At 45.0% G+C, this 19542-nt stretch overlaps 1 protein-coding gene across 2 annotated transcripts in view; it reads right to left on the minus strand.

Annotated features, from left to right (window-relative positions):
* Positions 1-472: 472 nt before the first annotated feature.
* The window catches only part of LOC129817245 (frizzled-3-like), a 31113-nt gene continuing 12043 nt past the window's right edge, over positions 473-19542 (minus strand). For both annotated transcript variants that reach the window (XM_055872294.1, XM_055872295.1), the window contains exons 3-9: positions 15884-16080; positions 15129-15591; positions 14617-14916; positions 13869-14120; positions 3150-3298; positions 2440-2697; positions 473-2204 (exon numbers count right to left, since the gene is read on the minus strand). In XM_055872294.1, the coding sequence (XP_055728269.1) occupies positions 1946-2204; positions 2440-2697; positions 3150-3298; positions 13869-14120; positions 14617-14916; positions 15129-15591; positions 15884-16080 (1878 nt within the window). In that variant the 3' untranslated portion in view covers positions 473-1945. The remainder of the gene's footprint in view (positions 2205-2439; positions 2698-3149; positions 3299-13868; positions 14121-14616; positions 14917-15128; positions 15592-15883; positions 16081-19542) is intronic.

The following is a 19542-nucleotide window of genomic DNA, read 5'->3' on the forward strand; positions in this document are numbered from 1 at the left end:
TTTTGCATGTTATAGATGTAATCATTTTTTTGTTTGTTTGTAATTTGTTTTTAAGTTTGACTTGCTCATTTTATTTGAACGGTTTGGGACTTTTATTGAGGATGGCCCACTACAGGTGATGTAGATTCTTTTTGCACAGAAATATTTAAGGTGTAAGGTCAAACAAATAATGTATGGAAACTGGCCAGCACACTTGTGGAGAACTCATTATATTAACCTGACTCCAATGTATTTCAATAAAGCGGAGGGCTGTTACAAATACGGCTTCACTGAGTCTCGTGTCCGGATTATCATTTATTTCCTTGGGAGCACACATAATAGCCTGGATCCACACTGAATCGCTCTGATTCACTTGTAAAATGGAGCATTTCAGTTTGTTTTCCAGGCTAGGGCACAGATCCACTTACACATTTTCCAGATGTATTTTCAGAAGATTTATTACAAATCCCACAAAGGACACCCCCCCCCCCCCCCTCCACCACCACCCCCAAAAAAATCTATTTACACCTATGCACATGCCACTACTAGAAGTTATGGCTAACAATTATCTATACAAGTAAGTATGCACTTCGTAATAATACTACTGATTCTAATTCTAACTGGAGGGAAAAAGAACACTCATTTTCTACCTATAAGGCTGGAGTTTGGAATTCCGCTTTTATCCTGTAATACAATACAGCCCTTCACTTCACAATGGCTGATTCATCAATACAATTGTTTCATTGTCAATTGATTGACAACAGGACAGGACACTGTCCCTATCGCCTTCACATTATCACTAGGACCCAGAGTTTTCCCTGGGCAGGTCACAGTCAGGAAAAACTTCAGGCCCTACTCATCACATACAGTACCTTAACTTGCCTCCATCAGAAGTGCAATGAAACCAATTGACGTATAAAAGTACCTAAATGTATAGTAGTGTAGTACAACAGTGGTTTTGGAGACACGTCTACAGTACTCCTCGTGCAGGTAAACAATGTGGTCAGCAGGAATAAAGTCTTGGCCTTCGTGGACGAGTGCTTGGCAGCATGTGCTTGTGTAACCCATAATGGAACGATTTAGATTGTAGAATCCTTACGATTTAACCCTTTTCACCCCCCTGAGTAGTGGAATGTGCTGATAGATAAGAAGCTCTGTAATGTCAGTATTATGTCCTACACCTGAAACTGATCCCAGAGCTGTCCTACACTTAAAGGGTAGAGTGTCCTTCACTAAGAGCTGACTCCAGAACATTGAACAAAAAGCATCGGATATCAGCAGTCTGTGCCCAAGAGTATGATTCTTCTTCCATGTCAGTCTTATTGGTTCAGCTCTCACTCCTGCAAGTCCAAGTTACTCTGTCCTCTGAATCCAAGTCGTCTGCTATCTTCATTTATCAGTGCTGTTTAATGAGAGGAGACCTGTTGAGACACATTGTCAAACAGTCCTGCATGTCCAGTTTCCTCACAATCTCCTTATTTTCAAACTGTCATACTGTGGCTGAGTTTACACAGGCAGCCCGATTCTGATTTTTTTTTAATCAATTATTGGCAAATTATCTGATCTGATTGGTCTAAAGAACAGTAATTGAGCAAAAGATGAGAATTGGGCTGCCTGTGTAAATGTAGCCATAGAGGACTGTAGTATGTCCAGTCCAAAATCAACCTCTACCCCCTAGACCAGGGGTATCAAACTCATTCCATGGATGGCTGAGTATCTGCAGATTTTTTGTTTTTCCATTTCAATTAAGACTTAGACAACCAGGTGAGGGGAGTTCCTTACTAATTAGTGACCTTAATTCATCAACAAAGTACAAGGGTGGAGTCAAAAACCCGCAAACACTTGGCCCTCTGTGGAATGAGTTGGACACATGTCCTAGACACTTCTTGTTTAGCTAAAAGGTTGGCATGGGTTTTAGGGTAGAGGCTAAGCTTTGTTTTGTGGCCAGGCGTTGAGATGTCTCAGTTCAGGCCGTGGCTCCATCCTCCTCAAGGACCCTGTGGATTCCATTGCCGGGGGCGCTCTGAATGGCCTGGGTGACGTTGCTAAGGTCCCTGATGCTGCTGTGCCGTGATTGGCTATCCAGACGCTGGGTGGAGCCATGCTTTGATAGGCTGTCTAGCCGGTTGGTGCTGCAGTGTCTGGAACCTGACTGGTCGTTGAGGCGGGGCATGCTGCCATAGGGGAGGCGATCGTCAACGCCGCGGAAACTACATGCCGTGTACCTAACAGAGGAGAGGAGAGAGACGGTTGGTCAGGCATCTGGGACTGTAAATAACATGACAAATACTCCATGTTTTTAACACTTACCAAACCCTTTCAGATCTAAACATTTTCAGATCTACACAGATCTATTCATCCATACCCATTTTCCACATCTGGCTTTTTTCAATCCCCAAATCTATTAAATCAATCTGTCACCCCCACGGTTCCCACCCCATCATCCCTGTCCATCCCTACCTGCTGTCTCTGGATCTATGCAGACTTCCATGGAAGCTGCTCATCTTGCTGCGGGCGCTGCGGACACTACTTGCCCGGCTGGTGCTCCCGCTGGGGGGCTCGTCCAGCATGGCCAGGTGGGTGGAGGAAGCGTGGGTGGAGGTGCCCTGCGTGGACGTCCCCCTGGACTTCCTCGCGATGGGGGTGTTGGGGTCCCGCAGGAGCAGCTGAGCAAAATCTGGCTCCTGGAGTACCTGTCTGCTCTCGTTGACCACGCTACTGGAAAAGGGAGAGGAAGAGGGGGACGAGGAGAAGGGGAAGGGAGGGATGGAGGGGAGGGAGAGGCGGAGGAGGGACGGGAGAGAGAAAGGGAAGGTGGAAAGGTACATGAGGAAGGAGGAGTGTGTGGAACAGGGAATGGGAGAGGGGGTTAATGCACTGATAACAGGGGAGGGGGGGTGGTGGTGAACGCAGAGAGGGGGCCTTTCACTAACACTACTATACAGCACTGTTGAATTTAAAATCGTGGTACCACTTTACTTAAAGCCAGCAGGTATAATACATTGATGCAGTGCATCGCCTGCATTCCATATCATATACAATGGCATATGTATTTGATCGAATTCAAATGTGGACTAATCGTGCAACTCATAAAAAAAAATAAAAAAAACATTGCTCTTCATGAGAAATACATTGATGTTAGGGAGAGAAAGCGTGTTTCAGAGACTTACTCTTTGCGTCTATGACCGTGGAAGAAGCTGGCCCATTCGAAGCAGGTCTTCTTGCTGCCCACCCAGAACACTGAAGGGATCCCTACTACCAACATCATCAGGTACTTTATGATGAACAGGGACAGGTTTGGTCTGCTGGTCTGCTCGACCTAGGTCACCCATGGAGAGGAGAGAGGTGTGAGTGTGTCTGCCATAAGGGAGTACTCTACTAGCAATCTGTACTGGAGGGAAACAGTGTGTGTACGTTTGATTGTACATGCATGTCTGCTAGGCTGCGTGGGTGAGAATGTAGCTCTCAGTAAGTATGACACTACGTACGGTAGGTTGTCTGCAAGGCAGTGAGGCACTGTACTCCTGAGTCGTGTGTGTTTTCCCACATGCGTGTATCTTCTAACAGACTCGGCGGCTTACCGCTACAGGCATAAACAAATCAGCAGCCAACACAATGGCATGACTCTCTCCTTCCCCCTCCCTTTGTCTTATTCTCCCTCTCTCTACCTCTCATTCCCTCCCTCCCCCCCGCTCTCATTTTCTCTACTTCCATTCCATCCATCCCCAATCGTTCCCCCTCTCTCTACCTCCCCCCTCTAATTTGATCTCTTTCCCTCCACCCCCCTCTCTCTCCTGTGCCCCCCCCCCCCCCCCTCCCCCGTAGATAGTGCACCTGTACCCTCACTGTACCCTCACACAGGTCTCTACTGCAGAAGGGTACAGTACAGCAGAACACAACACAGCACTCCTCATCTTCTCACCCATACCTGTAAATAAACTGCATCACTGCACTGCAGTGTAACACCATAGCAGCCTTAGTAAACACACAGACACATAGTGAATGCATGTCAGCGGAGGCTGCTGAGGGGAGGACGGCTCATAATAATGTCTGGAATGGAGTCAATGGAATGGTATCAAGCACGTGGTTTCCATGTGGTTGAGACCAGTCCATTGACTCCGTCCCAGCCATTATTATGAGCCGTCCTCCCCTCAGCAGCCTCCACTGATGTACAGTGTGTGTATATCTATCTCCCCCTATCCCTGTAAGAAACATACTCACACACATCCCGTTTTTTCCCTACACACACACACATACACAGCAGTCCTGATGGCCTCGTTATGAGTGGAGCAGACAGGCAGAGCAGCCTGGAGCTCAGAGAACCTCATTACAACAGAATGAGAGAGACTGAATCACTGCAGCCATACGTCCCTTCAGTTAACATGTCTTATCTTCTAAACTCCTCTAGATTGGCATCTCATACGGTTCTGGCCAATCAGAGGGGAAGTAGTAGAAAGGCACAGGGTGGATGGACTGACTCGTTGAAATAGAATGGCCATCCTTATTCAAGTCAATGGGTCTGTAATGGGTGGGCACATCTAGTGATAATATTTCTATGGGCCACCTACTGGTAGCGCTGGATGGTTTTCACAGCTGATTCCTTTTCTCTATGACATTAAGCACACACTTGAATCCAAAGTGACAGACATTTCCGTTTGGGTGGCCACTGCGGGAATCAAACTTACGATTGTAGTGTTGCAAGCATCGTTCTCTCTCTCTCTCTCTCTCTCTCTCTCTCTCTCTCTCTCTCTCTCTCTCTCTCTCTCTCTCTCTCTCTCTCTCTCTCTCTCTCTCTCTCCTCTCTCTCTCTCTCTCTCTCTCTCTCTCTCTCTCTCTCTCTCTCTCTCTCTCTCTCTCTCTCTCTCTCTCTCTCTCTCTCTATATATATATATATATATATATATATATATATACTGATATAGATACCCTACATGACCAAAAGTATGTGGACACAAGAGCATTAGTGAGGTCGGGCACTGGTGTTGGGCGATTAGGCCTGGCTCGCAGTCAGCGTTCCAATTCAACCCAAAGGTGTTCGATGGGGTTGAGGTCAGGGCTCTGTGCAGGCCAGTCGATCTCGACAAACCATTTCTGTATGGACCTCGCTTTGTGCACGGGGGCATTGTCAAGCTGCCTAGCCCGAACCATGAAAAACAGCCCCAGACCATTATTCCTCCTCGACCAAACTTTACAGTTGGCACTATGCATTGGGGCAGGTAGCGTTGTCCTGGCATCCTCCAAACCCGGATTTGTCAGGTACAGTTAATACAGGTAATGAGTGGAGAACAGGAGGGCTTCTTAAAGAAAAACTAACAGGTCTGTGAGAGCCGGAATTCTTACTGGTTGGTAGGTGATCAAATACTTATGTCATGCAGTAAAATGCTAATTAATTACTTAAAAATCATACAATGTGATTTTCTGGATTTTTGTTTCAGATTCCGTCTCTCACAGTTGAAGTGTACCTATGATAAAAATTACAGACCTCTACATGCTTTGTAAGTAGGAAAACCTGCAATATCGGCAGTGTATCAAATACTTGTTCTCCCCACTGTATGTGCTCAGGAGATTGTCTGTTTACATGTTAGCTACTGTGTTACTGTATGTATGTGTGCTCTGGGGAAGCAGAGTCCTCCCACTCACATCCTCCACACATCACAAAGTTATGAAGGGCAGTCAGCGGGCCTACAGAGTCCTGGCCGCCCATTCTCAGTCTTTCTATATATAAAAAACGAAAGACTTTCACTCGTTCTGTTGCCCTCACTAGTACCCTTCCCTCACTAGTACCCTTCCCTTACTAGCCTTTACCAAACCACAGACATTCCTCACTATTACATTTTGTCTGTGTAGTTTCATCCATACAGTAGCTTTACTTTCTTTATAACGGCATTACCATAGCGTAGCCCTTCTCTCTGATCCATCTTTCCCCCAGCAACAGAACCTCTGGGAGAAATGAACTCACTGCTCTCTTACGCGGTAACGCTTGCATGACAGATTAAGGCCCAAAATGACTCTCTTTGCCTCCCCCCGGCCTTCCCCCTCTGTTTCCCCCATCCCCCACCGTAACAGGCCTCTAATGCCGTCATAAGCTATCTTTGTTGGGGGTACACACATTTATATACACACACACACACACACACACACACACACACACACACACACACACACACACACACACACACACACACACACACACACACACACACACACACACACACACACACACACACACACACACACACACACACACGGAGACAGACACAGACAGACACACATGCACACAAATGCTCTACTGTGTGCCAACCAGCCTTCCTTTAGAACTAACTAAAAGGCAAGAGATTACACACCATCACACATCCAAACGTGGCAATGGAGCTGAAAAACAGTGACATCTAGACACTTGCTACAAACAGCAAGTAGAGAAGCTGTTCACTCTTTTCACTTCTCTACCCATCCAAACTCTGCTATCTGTGCCACCACAGTAACTACTAACACAAAACCTTTTTAAGGAGGACAGAAAAAGAAGCACAGCACACACACAGACACACTCAAACATACATACACACACATATACACACACAAATATTTTTATACAGACACACACAAAACAAACATCTACTGTACACACACACACACACACACACACACACACACACACACACACACACACACACACACACACACACACACACACACACACACACACACACACACACACACACACACACACACACACACACACACACACACACACACAGAAATGCTACCAATTTACAGCAGCAAGGATGAAGTGTTTGAATGATCAACTGCTTCTCCAGATGAGTGGGGATGTGTTCCACAGCTCCAGGCAGAGAGGAGCTTCTCTGAAGTGCTTCATCTATTAAATAGAACCAACCTGAGATCTCTCCCCGGTCTGTGTTTGCACTGGAACACTGGAGCTAGGTGTGTTGGGAATACAACTACTGTGTGAGACCGAAATATCTTTTTCTTACTCTGTTATTTTTCTTTCCCTTATTGAATTTGGCACCAGAATCCAATTCCATCTGTTTTCTTGGGACCCCATGAAAGCTCACGGAGGTCCCTCAGGGGTCCAAGGCCCCCTGGTTGAGAATGACTGATGTACTGTAGGGGTTATAATAATATTTGAGTGTAGTTGATTGTAGTTTCTAGAAATGGTTGCAGTAGCTGTATAATCTGATATTACCTCCTATGGACAGGTATGTGGTGTAGTGGTTAGAGTAGATGTAATGTAGCGTAGTACTTAAGGTAGTATATGTTACTTACCTGGTAAGACGGGATATGGTGTATTGGTTAGAGTATGGATCTCACCTTGTGCTGTGGTGGTCATGAAATTATGTCAGCCGGTTATTGTCATGCAAAAGAAAATGAGTTGGCCTACTGTATTTGATCTGGCTATGCTCCATGCCATAGGCTGTAGGCTTGTTCATTTAGCTGACAATATATGCTTATAAATCCCATAACATTATTTTATATAATATAATGTTATTGTAAAAAGAATATCATTTAACTTAGCTGAGTAAAATAGAATGGAGTGCTTATATGAAGTGGCTATGTTGAGCGTAAAAGTGATCATTTGAAACAGGTCCTATAGGCTACGCTAGATTTAGAATTACTTAGCAACTTTAGTTGTGAATGATATAAACCATAGAATTTCTCAGAAATCACAACATATATGGGTTGCATGATGCTACTTTATGCAAAAAAAAAGAAGAAGCTTGCGCTCTGTCTTCGCCTCAGGCTGCACGGCTGTTCTCTCATCGTGTGATCATATTTTCACCCTATTCTCAATTTAATCTTGTCTTTACTAATATGTAAAATTAGTTTCCATTTAGAATGGACCATTATCAAATGGGCAGGAACAGGGACAGTGGAAAAAAGACGTATTCCGTAGGCTATGCACTCGAATAGCGAATGAAGGCTGCGCGCTTTCCTGCGGGTTTGTCAATGTTGCCGGATATGGCTACTTCTGTTTTATAGAGGAGCTGTGCTTTACATGAACAACTGAGAAATAACTACAATAACATTTATTTCACTACACACGCCAACCACTGTTTGAAGAGCATGCTCTCGCTGTGCGACAGGTGATATTCCGCCCAAACTCTGTATGCCATGGGTTCTCCAACCCTGTTCCTGCAGATACCCTGCGTTTAATAATTTCGGAAACCAAAAATAAAATCTGTACGGGAACATCGATAGTAACATGTTTTCGCAACTAAACATATTTCACTAAACTATTGACAAACCGTCTGCGCACGTGAGAAAAAAATAAAGGAGAGAGAGACGAGAAAAAGGAACCGCATAGTGGTGAGATGTTCTGTAGCTAAAGGTAATGTCAGCCTATTAATTACGAAAATATAACAAAATCCCCATTTACTAGGCTATTCAAAATCATATACAAATTCTCTATAATTGTAAGCTAACTGTAAGCCGCCCTGCACAATCAATGAACCAACAGCATCTCCCAGGGCTATACATTCTCTCCCAGACTCGTGGATAGACATTTTGGAGCGTAGCATAAGGTAATCCAGTCCATGCAGTATGTAAAATAATACAGTCCACACGATTACTCAAACGCGTTTAATTTTGGAGTATAGGCTAGACCAATTATGTCACAAAGACATCTTAAATCAGTTTTGTTGTATGTTCTTCTGCCATGCATAATATGTGGTAGGCTATGTATTGTATAACAGCACAAGCATCATTTTGATTCAAGGTTTTTATCGGGCTTGGCCTCATAAACCTATGCATAAACTAATACTGTGCATTCGAAACTATTCAGACCCCGAGACTATTTCCAAATGTTGTTACGTTACAGCCTTATTCTAAAATAGATTAAATTGTTTTTTTCCCCCTCACCAAACTACACACAATAGCCCACAATGACAAAGAAAAATCTGTTTTTCTGTTTGTTTGAAAATGTATTAAAAAATATATATCTGAAATATCACATTTACATAAGTATTCAGACCCTTTACTCGGTACTTTCTTGAAGCACCTTTGGCAGCGATTACAGCCTTGAGTCTTCTTGGGTATGACCCGACAAGTTTGGCACACCTGTATTTGGGGAGTTTCTCCCATTTTTCTCTGCAGATCTTCTCAAGCTCTGTCAGGTTGGATGGGGAGGATTGCTGCACAGCTATTCTCAGGTCTCTCCAGAGATGTTAGATCTGGTTCAAGTCCTGGCTCTGACTGGGCCACTCAAGGACATTAAGAGACTTGTCCCGAAGCCACTCCTGCGTTGTCTTGGCTGTGGGGTCGTTGCCCTGTTGGAAGGTGAACCTTCACACCAGTCTGAGTTCCTGAGCGCTCTGGAGCAGGTTTTCATCAAGGATCTCTCTGTACTTTGCTCTGTTCATCTTTGCCTCAATCCTGACTAGTCTCTCAGTCCCTGCCGCTGAAAAACATCCCCACAGCATGATGCTGCCCCACCATGCTTCACCGTAGGGATGGTGCAAGGTTTCCTCCAGATGTGGCGCTTGGCATTCAGGCCAAAGTGTTCAATATTGTTTTCATCAGACCAGAGAATCTTGTTTCTCATGGTCTGAGAGTCTTTAGGTGCCTTTCGGCAACTCCAAGCGGGCTGTCATGCGCCTTTTACTGAGAAGTGGCTTCTGCCTGGTCACTCTCCCATAAAGGCCTGATTGGTGGAGCGCTGCAGAGATGGTTGTTCTTCTGGAAGGTTCTCCCATCTCCAAAGAGGAACTCTGGAGCTGTGTCAGAGTGACCATCGGGTTCTTGGTCAACTCCCTGACCAAGGCCCTTTTCTCCCGATTGCTCATTCTGGCCGAGCGACCAGCTCTAGGAAGAGTCTTGGTGGTAACAAACGTCTTCCATTTTAGAATGATGGAGGCCACTGTGTTCTTGGGGACCTTCAATGCTGTAGACATTTCTTGGTACCCATCCCCAGATCTTGGCCTCGACACAATCCTGTCTCAGAGCTCTACGGACAATTCCTTCGACCTCATGGCTTGGTTTTTGCTCTGACTCATGCACTGTCAACTGTGGGACTTTATATAGACGGGTGTGTGCCTTTCCAAATCATGTCCAATCAACTGAATTTACCACAGACTCCAATGAAGTTGTAGAAACATCTCAAGGATGATCAATGGAAACAGGATGCACCTGAGCTCAATTTTGAGTCTCATAGCAAAGGGTCTGAATACTTACAGTACCAGTCAAAAGTTTGGACACATCTACTCATTCAAGGGTTTTACTTTATTTTTTTACTATTTTCTACATTGTAGAATAATAGCGAAGATATCAAAACTATGAAATAACACATTTGGAATCATGTAGTAACCACACAAATGTTAATCAAATCAAAATATATTTTAGATTCTTCAAAGTAGCCACCCCTTGCCTTGATGACAGCTTTGCACACTCTTGGCATTCTCTCAACCAGCTTCATGAGGAATGCTTTTCCAACTGTCTTGAAGGAGTTCCCACATATGCTGAGCACTTGCTGGCTGCTTTTCCTTCACTCCTTCACTCAGCTCAGCATTCAACACCATAGTACCCTCAAAGCTCATCACTAAGCTAAGGATCCTGGGACTAAACACCTCCCTCTGCAACTGGATCCTGGACTTCCTGGCGGGCCGCCCCCAGGTGGTGAGGGTAGGTAGCAACACATCTGCCACGCTGATCCTTAACACTGGAGCTCCCCAGAGGTGCGTGCTCAGTCCCCTCCTGTACTCCCTGTTCACCCAAGACTGCATGGCCAGGCACGACTCAAACACCATCATTACGTTTGCAGAAGACACAACTGTGGTAGGCCTGATCACCGACAACGACGAGACAGCCTATAGGGAGGGAGTCAGAGACCTGGCCGGGTGGTGCCAGAATAACAGCCTATCCCTCAACGTAACCAAGACTAAAGAGATGATTGTGGACTACAGGAAAAGGAGGACTGAGCACGCCCCCATTCTCATCGACAGGGCTGTAGTGGAGCAGGTTGAGAGCTTCAAGTTCCTTGGTGTCCACATCAACAACAAACTAGAATGGTCCAAACACACTAACAGTCGTGAAAAGCCTATTCCCCCTCAGGAAACTAAAAAGATTTGGCATGGGTCCTGAGATTCTCAAAAGGTTCTACAGCTGCAACATTGAGAGCATAATGACTGGTTGCATCACTGCCTGGTACGGCAATTGCTCGGCCTCTGACCACAAGGCACTACAGAGGGTAGTGCGTACGGCCCAGTACATCACTGGGGCTAAGCTGTCTGCCATCCAGGACCTCTACACCGGGCGGTGTCAGAGGAAGGCCCTAAAAATTGTCAAAGACCCCAGCCACCCCAGTCCTAGACTGTTCTCTCTACTACCGCATGGTAGTAGTGCCAAGTGCCAAGTCTAGGACAAAAAGGCTTCTCAACAGTTTTTACCCCCAAGCCATAAGACTATTTGCATTGTGTTCCCCTCCAAACCCCTCTTTTTATGCTGCTGCTACTCTCTGTTTATCATATATACATTGTCACTTTAACTATACATTCATGTACATACTACCTCAATCGGGCCGACCAACCAGTGCTCCTACACATTGGCTAACCGGGCTATCTGCATTGTGTCCCACCCACCAACCCCTCTTTCAAGCTACTCCTACTGCTACTCTCTGTTCATCATATATGCATAGTCACTTTAACCATATCTACATGTACATACTACCTCAATCAGCCTGACTAACCGATGTCTGTATGTAGCCTCGCTACTTTTACAGCCTCGCTACTGCATATAGCCTGTCTTTTTACTGTTGCTTTATTTCTTTACCTACCTATTGTTCACCTAATACTTTTTTTTGCACTATTGGTTAGAGCCTGTAAGTAAGCATTTCACTGTAAGGTCTACACCTGTTGTATTCGGCGCACGTGACAAATAAACTTTGATTTGATTTGATTTAAGTGCAAACCAGATGGGATAGGCGTATTGCTGCAGAATGCTGTGGTAACCATGCTGGTTAAGGGTGCCTTGTTTCTAAATAAATCACAGAGTGTCACCAGCAAAGCACCCACACACCATCACACCTCCTCCTCCATGCTTCACGTTGGAAACCACACATGCGGAGATCATCCGTTCACCTACTCTGCGTCTCACAAAGACACGGCGGTTGGAACCAACAATCTCAAATTAAGGACAGATTTCCACCGGTCTAATGTCCATTGCTCATGTTTCTTGGCCCAAGCAAGTTTCTTCTTATTATTGGTGTTCTTTAGTAGTGGTTTCTTTGCAGCAATTCAACCATGAAGGCCTGATTCACGCAGTCTCCTCTGAACAGTTGATGTTGAGATGTGTCTGCTACTTGTGAAGCATTTATTTGGCCTGCAATCTGAGGTGCAGTTAACTCTAATGAACTTATCCTCTGCAGCAGAGGTAACTCTGGCTCTTCCTTTCCTGTGGAGGTCCTCATGAGAGGAGGACAGTTTCATTGCATGACGGTTTTTGAGACTGCACTTGAAGAAACTTTCAAAGTTCTTGAAAGTTTCCGGATTGACTGACCTTCATGTCTTAAAGTAATGATGGACTGTCATTTCTCTTTGCTTATTTGAGCTGTTCTTGCCATAATATGAACTTGGTCTTTTACCAAATAGGGTTATCTTCTGTATACCACCCCTACCTTCTCACAACACAACTGATTGGCTCAAACGCATTAAGAAGGAAAGAAATTCCACAAATTAACTTTTATCAAGGCACACCTGTTAATTGAAATTCCAGGTGACTACCTCATGAAGCTGGTTGAGAGAATGCCAAGAGTGTGCAAGCTGTCATCAAGGCAAAGGGTGGCACTTTGAAAAATCTCAAATAGAAAATATATTTTGATTTGTTTAACACTTTGTATTCCATATGTGTTATTTCATAGCTTTGATGTCTTCACTATTATTCTACAATATATAAAATCTTAAAAATAAAGAAAAACCCTGGAATGAGTAGGTGTGTCCAAACTTTTGACTGGTACTGTATGTAAATAAGGTATTTCTGTTTTTTTATTTTGTATACGTTTGCAAAAATGTCTAAAACCCTGTTTTCGCTTCATCTATCTTTTGAATGAATCATCCCCTTAGAAAGCGCTGTCCATTTCATTGTGTTAGACTTTGAAACAACATCCACAACTACCATATTTTAAACTCAGCTTTAACCTGTTGTTGAACTTCTTTCTTCACATTGATCATCACAGTGAGGTGAGTTTTAAAAGCATGATACTGTTTTGAGGAGAAGTGTTTGATGTGATTTTCAATTTGATTTGCATTGCTGTACGGGTGGTTCGAGGGACAATAGAGCCCTGAGTACCAGGCCATTAGGACCTGATGGTCCTTAGGGTACTACCAATGCATGTCCTGAGTGCATAAGAGGAGAATACCGTGATTCAACGGTCAAATGGAATTTTACTGCGGTCATGACTTATGACTGCCAGTGTGGCAGTAATACGGTCACCGCAGCAGCCATAATCTCACCTGGTATGGACAGGGGATGTGGTGTACTGGTTAGAGTATGGATCTCACCTGGTATGGACAGGGGATGTGGTGTACTGGTTAGAGTATGGATCTCACCTGGTATGGACAGGGGATGTGGTGTACTGGTTAGAGTATGGATCTTACCTGGTATGGACAGGGGATGTGGTGTACTGGTTAGAGTATGGATCTTACCTGGTATGGACAGGGGATGTGGTGTACTGGTTAGAGTATGGATTTCACCTGGTATGGACAGGGGATGTGGTGTACTGGTTAGAGTATGGATCTCACCTGGTATGGACAGGGGATGTGGTGTAGTGGTTAGAGTATGGATTTCACCTGGTATGGACAGGGGATGTGGTGTACTGGTTAGAGTATGGATCTCACCTGGTATGGATAGGGGATGTGGTGTACTGCTTAGAGTATGGATCTCACCTGGTATGGACAGGGGATGTGGTACTCTCTGCAGCGCTCCTGTACCCAGGTAGTCTCCCAGACAGTCCTATAGCTGTTCTCATACAGGTAGCAGGCTATGACCGTCAGCAGAGGGACCAGGTAGAGCACAGAGAACACCCCGATACGGATCATAAACTTCACCAGCTTGTCTTGGTTCTCCTTCTCCAGAGGGATCTCCATACGGACGCGGTTCAACGCCAGGATGCCCGCGAGCAGCAACGCCACCCCCACCTAGAATCAGACAGAGTTGATATGGAAGGATTGGACAAAAGATGATGTCATAAGGTCCCGTGTGGCTCAGTTGGTAGAGCATGGCGCTTGCAACGCCAGGGTTGTGGGTTCAATTCCCACGGGGGGACCAGGATGAATATGTATGAACTTTCCAATTTGTAAGTCGCTCTGGATAAGAGCGTCTGCTAAATGACTTAAATGTAAATGTAAATGTATAAGAAGACCAGTAAGTAAACATGGTATATTGGTTGGGTAGCTAACAATTACAATAATTCCCTTCAGTTCCATTCAGGCAAACAGTGTCAACACGTTTACTGAACTTTGTGCATGTGCACACGTAAACTTTGCGCACACATACCCACAAAGGACATCCTACAAAGACTTTACTGAATCACCTAGGTTGCATCCCAAATGCCGCCCTATTCCCTATATAGGGAATAGGCTGCCATTTGTTATACATGCCGTATCCCACTGTGACTCATTCCAGTCCTCTCACCAGTACATCCAGGCCCAGCGGAACCAGCAGGAACCATCTCAGCGCTGTGCGGTCATACAGCCCCACAAAACACACCCCGCTAACACTATCCCCTTCGATCTTGTTCATGGCCAGCAGAGTGACAGTCAGACAGCCGGGCAGGCCCCAGGCACAGGCATGGAAGATCAGGGCCTTCTTCTCAATGGCCTCGCTGCCCCACTTAGGCACGGCAGCCAGGAACCAGGTGATGGTGAGGATGACCCACCACACACTGCCAGCCATGGTGAAGAAGTAGAGCACCATGAACAGCAGAGTGCACACCTGGAGGAGGGGAGAGGAGAGAAGGAGAAGAGAACAAGTTTTTAAAAAGACTGAAGACATTGAAAATCCAAGAACATTGAAAATATCGTACCAACAAAAAAAATATATGATATAATAGTCCTGAATGTCACAGAGAAAATGGTAAATCAAACAATCAATCAGTTAATTAAACAATCAGTTATCAATCAATCACTATGCGGCCGATGGGTCACCTTGTTATGGGAGCCCTGGGTGACGGTGGACGCCCGGAAGCGCCCGGGGCTCGCCGCGTTGCACGCCACCCGGTCCTCCAATAGGAAGCCCAGGAAGAAGACCAGGGACACCATCATGTAACACACGGCGTAGAAGATGATTGGCCGCTCCGGGTAGCGGAACCTGGACACGTCGATGAGGAAGGTGAGGAAGGTGAAGAGGGTTGCAGAGAGACATACGATAGACACCACGCCGATGAAGTAGCGGGCGAAGACCAGCTCGTCCCGCTGAAAGTACATGTTGGGACAGGGGGGCGAGCAGTCCCTCACACCCAGGAAGGTGTAGCCCAGGTCGGGGTCGATCTTGAGCTCGCGGGGGCACCAGAAGCCATAGTCGCGCTGGACGGAGATGGGCGACTCTGTGGAGTCTGACCTGGACAGCAGGTCTACAGGACGGGGGTATGACTCGTCACAGTCTGGGAACCTGGGGGACGGAAAGGAAACAGCTTATGTCAGACACATTATATTTAAACTACAGAAAGACACAAAGGTAGTATTTTACAATACTGTTTCCACAGTTTTGACCGTGTATTTGCTAGGATATCACGTGTTACCGTTGTGTAATTACTATTTTGCCATGTCATTCTTATTGATGCTATGGTACAGAATGACCAGGTATTTCCTGATAAATTAATGGTAAAAGGAATGATACCAAAAATATATATATGTGCCCCATGTGTGTAAAAGTGTACCCTACAGTACAGTAGACTACTAACCTGTTACAATCCATCTCTTCTGGCCAGGTGACACCGAACATGTCCATGAGTTTGTAACAGTCTCCCTTGGCTCTCAGGCACAGCCGTCGGCAGGGCAGTGTCATGCGTCCGTACTCTGTACACACCGGAGTGTAGAGGGCACACAGGAACATCCTGAGTTCTGACGAACACTGCAGGTTCACCATGGGGTGGAAGGGCTGCGGAGGGGAGACGAAACCACAAGACTGTCAGGAGGCGTATAGTCACAGCTGAGTATGAGAGGGCGGGGGTTATGGAGTGTGTCTGTGTTTCACACACGTCATACGTCTCATGTCATATACAATCATACACACAGAGACACTCGCACACACCGTATGTCAAGCACGCTGTGCATCTACCACAGAGCCTGTCAAACGCTCAACCCCTCAGCATTAAAGAGACACACACACACACAGACAACAGAACAGTCTTCTAAAGCAGGGCATTATTCATGTGAAGCCAAAATGAGAGCACAAACAGACAGAATCACTTTGTCTGACATAGTTTGGAGCTGACTCAAAAAACACAACTCCGTCCCCTATCCTCATAATCCTCCTCCCCTCCTCCCCCTTTCTCCCCCCAACCTGGCACAATAAGACAGAGGGAGGAGAAGGAAGGCGGCGAGAGAGGAGGAGTAGAACAGGCTTGGTAACCCAACCCAACCCCCCCCCCCCCCCCCGTTCATCAGATACCCGGCACAGACAGGGACTCTGGAGAGTCCTTTGTGTTTGGGGGAGGGCGACGCTGTTACGCACGCACGCACGCTCGCACGCACGCACGCACGCGCACACACACCCACACCCACACCCACACACACACACACACACACACACACACACACACACACACACACACACACACACACACACACACGCACACACACACACCTCTCTGCCAATATGCATTCAGGGAGAGAACGGTAGCTAGCTAGCAGCTGTGAGGCATGGCTTTAGTATGCAAATCCCCAGGGGGAGTGAAGAAAGGGTCCCCACCGGCCCCTAGCCCCACCCAGGGCCAAGCTAGACGCATCCTGCTCATGCTGGGGCCAGCCTTTGTGACTGTGACAGGGAGAGGGGGAGTGGGGGAGGGGGACAAGACAGGGACCCAAGCAGACAAAATGGGAAGATGAGCTAAATGGAATTTCATTAATAGGGAGTAATAGTGGAACAGAACAGGGTTTTTCTTCAGTGGATATGTATTAAATATACACTATATATATAAAAGTGTGTGGACACCCCTTCAAATTAGTGGATTCGGCTATTTCAGCCACACACGTTGCTGACAGGTGTATACAATCGGCACACCGCCATGCAATCTCCATAGACAAACATTGGCAGTAGAATGGCCTTACAGAAGAGCTCAGTGACTTTCAACGTGCCACCATCATAGGATGCCACCTTTCCAACAAGTCAGTTCATCAAATTTCTGCACAGAGCCCTGACCTCATCCCCATCGAAAACCTTTGGGATGAATTGGAACACTGACTGCGAGCCAGGCCTAATCGCTCAACATCAGTGCCCGACCTCACGAATGCTCTTGAGGCTGAATGGAAGCAAGTCCCCGCAGCAATGTTCCAACATCTGGTGGAAAGCCTTCCCAGAAGAGTGGAGTCTGTTATAGCAGCAAAGTGGGTACCAACTCCATATTAATGCCATGATACTGGAATGAGATGTTCGACGAGCTGGTGTCTACATACTTTTGGTCATGTAATGTATAAGGACAAGGAGTGTATAAGAGACTGCCGTGTCGTGTTGGGTTATGAGAAATCTGATTATTAAATAACGGGTCAATGGGACGTTTCGTGACTAAACATAACCTATATTAGCGTAACCTGTATTAACTTAACCTATATTCATTTGACCTACATTAACTTAAAGCTGCAATATGTAACTTTTTAGGCGACCTGACCAAATTCACTTAGAAAGGTGAGTTATAGATCTGTCATTCTAAGGTGATTTAAAGATCTGCTAGTCTAAGAAGCAGTAGATCTGTTCTATGCGCGATCTTTCTATGCTTCCCTTTTCTTAAGTTTTTGTTTTGCGTCATTTACTTTCGGTTTGTACACCAGCTTCAAACAGCTGAAAATACAATATTTTGGGTTATTGAAAATATATTTCACAGTGGTTTAGATGGTACAATGATTCTCTACACCATACATTGCTTGTTTTGTCACATAAACTGAAATTGGGCGAACTATTCAAATTTTAGCAACCAGTAAATTGTGGAGCGATTTCTGCATAGTGCACCTTTAACCTATATTAAATATGCACTATGTAGAAATTGCTCTACCATTTCCTGGTTGCTAACATTATAATAGTGCGCCTAATTCCAGTTTATGTAAACAAAACAAGCAGTCATGGTGTAAAGAATCATTGTACCATCTAAACCGCTGTGAAATATCTTTTCCATAACCAAAAATATTGTATTTTCAGCTGTTTGAAGCTGGTGCACAAACCTGAAAGTGGTGAAGGAAAAAGGAAACCGCACACTGCTCTTGATACTATCACTGGTCTTTAACAAGCTTACGTATCGGCCTCACAGGCTTCGTCAGAGCTTTTGGGAATTTCTTAAAATTAGCACCCTTATGTAGACCTAGCCCCACCCACATCCGTTCCACGCATCGAAAGGGGTTAGAGGCGAAGGAAAAACAAATAAGTGCTACCAAATGTAACACTATGCATTTCATAAATATTCAAATAAAGTGTGTAAATAAGACGTATTAAACACGTCTGTAAAACCACAATGGGGCCATAGCAAGTTTCCATGAATCATTTGGTACATCGTACGAAGAACAGCAGAGTAATCTTAAATAGGGACATAATTCATGTTCAAATTCACAACATAAAATACATAGGCATTTCATCTTTAAGTCCTTTAGGAAATAATGTCTGGAGGGTGAAAATCCCAAAACATTCTCTTTTACTCAGAGTATTATTAATATCACTTCCCCTGTCTGGTATCTTAACTTTCTCTATGCCACAAAATCTAAAGGTAGAAATGTCAAGCTTTAGGTCATTAAAATGTACTGCTAGGTGTACATACGTGTGCTTATTTTAAGAAATTCACAAAAACTCTGACGAAGGCCGTGAGGCCGATACGTAAGCTTATTAAAGTTCAGTGATACTATCAAGAGCTGTGTGCGGTTTCCGTTTTCCTTCATCTTGTTCAACTGTTGCCATGCACCTGCAAAAAAGATAGCTCAGATGTGCGAGTGCCTTTTGAATTTTGAAGTACAAAACTGAAAGTAAAAGACACACAAACAAAACTTAAAAATGGGAAGTATAGAAATAGCGCACATAGAATGAATGAAAGATCTATAACTAAATTTATATTTGGTCGGGTCACCCAAAAAGTTACATATTGTATATTAACTTAACCTATATTCAGTCTCCAAGACAGAGGAATACACAGCAGTACTATTATATTCAATACCACACACACACACACACACACACACACACACACACACACACACACACACACACACACACACACACACACACACACACACACACACACACACACACACACACACACACACACACACACACACACACACACACACACACACATCTACATTTATATTTGGTCGGGTCACCCAAAAAGTTACATATTGTATATTAACTTAACCTATATTCAGT

This window comes from Salvelinus fontinalis, chromosome 20, assembly GCF_029448725.1.
Source record: "Salvelinus fontinalis isolate EN_2023a chromosome 20, ASM2944872v1, whole genome shotgun sequence".
Lineage (NCBI taxonomy): Eukaryota > Metazoa > Chordata > Actinopteri > Salmoniformes > Salmonidae > Salvelinus > Salvelinus fontinalis.